The sequence below is a fragment of the Rhea americana genome, unplaced genomic scaffold (genome assembly GCF_003343005.1).
Source record: "Rhea americana isolate MKP2758 unplaced genomic scaffold, rheAme1 scaffold_429, whole genome shotgun sequence".
Taxonomy (NCBI): domain Eukaryota; kingdom Metazoa; phylum Chordata; class Aves; order Rheiformes; family Rheidae; genus Rhea; species Rhea americana.
The window spans coordinates 46,911-50,555 of NW_028186567.1; the positions used below are offsets into that span (position 1 = coordinate 46,911).

General features: G+C 66.7%; 1 protein-coding gene across 1 annotated transcript in view; it reads left to right on the forward strand.

Annotated features, from left to right (window-relative positions):
- Positions 1–806: 806 nt before the first annotated feature.
- LOC146589933 (uncharacterized) overlaps positions 807–3,645 on the forward strand; it is a gene marked incomplete at its 5' end in the record, with an annotated part of 4,362 nt that continues 1,523 nt past the window's right edge. Inside the window, 8 exons of the mRNA XM_085315361.1 lie at positions 807–975; positions 1,666–1,726; positions 1,810–1,870; positions 2,019–2,096; positions 2,186–2,275; positions 2,400–2,465; positions 2,666–2,716; positions 2,832–2,899. Of these exons, the coding sequence (XP_085171487.1) occupies positions 807–975; positions 1,666–1,726; positions 1,810–1,870; positions 2,019–2,096; positions 2,186–2,275; positions 2,400–2,465; positions 2,666–2,716; positions 2,832–2,899 (644 nt within the window). The remainder of the gene's footprint in view (positions 976–1,665; positions 1,727–1,809; positions 1,871–2,018; positions 2,097–2,185; positions 2,276–2,399; positions 2,466–2,665; positions 2,717–2,831; positions 2,900–3,645) is intronic.

Here is a 3,645-nt window from a genome sequence, read left to right on the forward strand (position 1 = left end):
CACCCGCGTGCCCTGCCCAAGACCCCTTTCCTGGCCCCCTGCACAGCAGCTGGAGCCCACGCAGCGGTTAAGGGTTTGCTTTTTCCTGCTTTCCTTGCACAAGCAGGAAAAAAAATCCCATCAGTTTTGCAATCGCAATTTTTCTCRTGGAGCGCCCCAGGGCTGGGATGGCCGGGTTGGAGCCTCTTGGCCCAAGGGTGCCCAGCGGGAGGGATCTGCCTGYGGGTGTCTGGGCAGAGCGAGGCCACGGGCACCCGCTGCCAACGGGGCGTTGCAATGGTCCCCGCTCCTCTGCATCCATGGGTCGCTGCCTGGCTCCTGCCGACTCCTGGCACAGCTKGGGATGGGGTTCCTGGCGGACATGGGACACAGGAGCCGCCTGGTTTGCTGGCGATGGGGTGCATCTCTGCCTTGAGGCTCTTGTGCCTTCTGGGTCCTGTAGCTGGTGAACCTGRGGCCGGGGCTGTTCCTAGGGGTGCAGGCTGATGTCACGGAGCAGGACGTGCAGATTCCTGCACAGTGTGCCTCAGTTTCGCTATGTGAAGTGTGCTGAAAGTTCCCACCGCTTCAGGGAAGAGCAATTACTGCGTGGTGGGTCCCAGCCGGGGCTTGCAGCCAGCTCCTTCCTACCCTGGAGCTATCCCTGGCCAGGGAAGGGCTGGGGAGCCTGGTGTGGTGGGCAGGGATCAGCCTGGGTCCGGCCGCCCCCTCCTCCTCCTCCCGCCCCGGAATTTCTGAGCTGCTAAAACCATTTCCTGCGCCTGGAGCGACCGCCCCTGCCCCACCATGTTTGCAGAGCGTTATAAACCCAGCCGGCAGCCGGCGGCCCTGCGTGTGAGCAGCCCGTGCACTGGCTGCCAGCTGGGAGCTGGGCTGGGATCCGCGCTCCAGCGGGGAATTCCACCAGGAAGCTGCCCCCATCCTCCTCCTCCTCGCCGCCATTCCCAGCCCCACACTCGCAGGACCGTAACAAATGTGCGCTCTGAAACRGGGCCAGTGGGATGCCAGGCAGGGCCAAGCTGGGGAAGCGGGGCAGGAATTTGGGAGCACAGGGGGAAGCCTGGCTGGGGGGCAGCGTCTGCCAGCCCTGAGTGCTGGTTGCTCCCTGCCTGAGGGATTTTTGGGCTGGGGGCCCTGCTTGGGGTGGGGGACACGATGCAGCCCTGTGCTTCAGAGAGCTCCAGCCACTGTCCCATGGTGTTGTTTGGCAGCTGGGGCCAGCTGGGGAAGTGCCCAGAGTGCCTTGGAGGGGCAGGTTTCAGGGAGGGGGCAGGGCTGTGGCAGCCCTATCCATCTATCCCGCCCMCCACGAGCAGCATCCCAGGCAGTTGCGAGGGGTGATGCCATCCTGCAGGAATGCAGCATCCCTCCCTGCCAGCCTGCATGGGTTCCCAGGGACACCAGGGACCCTGCTCCCGCTCCCGGCAGCCTGTGCAGAGACAAGGGCCAGGAACAGGACTGGACTTTGCCCCCCCTCCCTCTCCTGGGGTGCCTGGTTGTTGCTGGGAGTGGAGCCATTTGTGACCGGTGGCTCCTTGCCTGGCCCTGGCATCCCCCTCCCACAGCCCCYGTTGCTGCTGTCCCTGCTCCTGACACCCTGCCCTGGCGCGCTCCCATGCCTGTGCAGGCCCTGCACACCAGCCCGTCTCTCYTCTCCCCTCCCAGGGATCGACTTCAAAATCCGGACGGTGGAAATTGAAGGGAAGAAGATCAAACTGCAGGTCTGGTGAGTGCAGGCAGGAGCTCCCYGTCCTGTGTCTGCTGTGCTGGCTCCAGCAGCCTTCACCTCCCTCCTCTGCTCTCTTGCAGGGACACAGCAGGGCAGGAGAGGTTCAAAACCATCACAACAGCCTACTACCGCGGAGCCATGGTAGGCCCTCGCCACGTGGCGGGGGGGGCGGCAGGGTTGGGGCGAGGGCTGCCGGGGCCACAGAGGAGGCGGAGGAGGGGAGGAGACCCCCACATGGGCAGGAGGAGGTGGCACCTGCCTGCCCCACTGACCGCCCMGGTCCTTGCAGGGCATCATCCTCGTGTACGACATCACGGACAAAAAGTCCTTCGAGAACATCCAGAACTGGATGAAGAGCATCAAGGAGGTGGGTGGGCGGTCGGAGGGGTTGGGACTGGGGTATGGAGGGGGACTGTGGGGAAAGCTGACCCATCTCCTGTCGTCTCCGGCCTCCAGAACGCATCAGCCGGGGTTGAGCGTCTCCTCATTGGCAACAAGTGTGACATGGAGAGCAAGCGAAAGGTGCAGCGGGAGGATGCTGAGAAGGTAGGCAGCAGAGGGGCCCAGTTCCGGCTCTTCCTGTCCTCGGTGTGGGGCCAGGGCAGACTGGTGTGGGGAGGGAGCACAGGGGCCCTGGCGCCCCTGTTGCAGAGTCTCTCTTGTCCTCCAGCTGGCGAAGGAGTATGGGATCCGCTTCTTCGAGACCAGTGCCAAGTCCAGCATGAATGTGGAAGAGGTGAGGACAGCGGGCTGCCAAAGGGGGCCCGAGGCACCGGGTTGGGCTGTGCCGGGGCCGGGGGGCTCCCGGGGCTGTGTCACCGCCATGAGGGTGCATTGCAGACCCTAGTACCCAGGGCATCCCCCTGCACTGGGGCTGGTCCCCACRGGGGCTGCCAGTGCCCTGGGTGCTGGCGTTGAGCTGCCTCCTCTCCCCAGGCCTTCAACACCCTGGCRCGGGACATCCTGCTGAAAACCTCCCGGAAAGCGGTGAGTGCAGGTGGCAGGAGAGCCAGGGCTGAGCTGCGGGAGTGGGCTCTGGGTGGCAGGGGGTCCCCGTGTCCCCTCCCCAGCCACCACTAACCTCTTCGTCTCATTTTCTCAGGGTCAAAGCAACAAGCCCTCCCTGGACTTGGGCTCCCAGAAGAAGGGCAGCAGTAAATGCTCCGTGGTGTAAGAGAAGGCACACTGCGGAGCATGGTGCAACGGTCCCGGCCTCCCCTCCTCTCCACCAGCCTCCGCCTGCTGCAGGACAGCGCGGGCACCTCTCCCCGGAGCAGAGGCCGGGCACTGGGGCTGCACCAGGCCGGGGGACCTCACCGCGCCTGCCAGGGCGCAGAATGTCCCGAGCCAGCCAGCCCGGGGTGGCAGTGGTGCTCGGTGCTGGGAGCAGGGCTGGGCGCTGCGCGGCCACCGCACCTTGGTGCTATAAAGCCCAGCTTGTGCCTTGCCGCGTGTCTGGTGTCTCTATGGGGCAGCGCAGTGGGGCGGGGGGCTGCAGGGGGGGGACAGGGCTGGGGAGGGGTCGAGTGTGCGGGGACGATGTTGAGGGGAGGGTGGAGGGTACGAAGCCCCTGACCGGGCCTGCAGGGCCGGAATGGGGCCAGGGATGGGGGCAGGAGGGGATGGAGAAGGCGCAGGGACAGCGATGGGGCCGGGCCGGGCCGCGAACAGGATGGGGCCAGCGAGGAGCGGGGCGCCGGGCGGGGAAGCCCCGCCCCTTCCGCGCAGTCCCCGCCCACCAGCCCCAGCCCCGCCCCGGGCTCCGCCCCCGCGCGCAAGCCCCTCCTCCTCCACGCAAGCCCCACCCCTTGTGCGGAAGCTCCGCCCCGCTGGCTCCGCCCTTCCCGTCGCTCCCCGCTTCTCCCACAAGTCCCTGCGCCTCAGGATGGCGGCGGCGCGGGAGGCGGCGGGCGCGG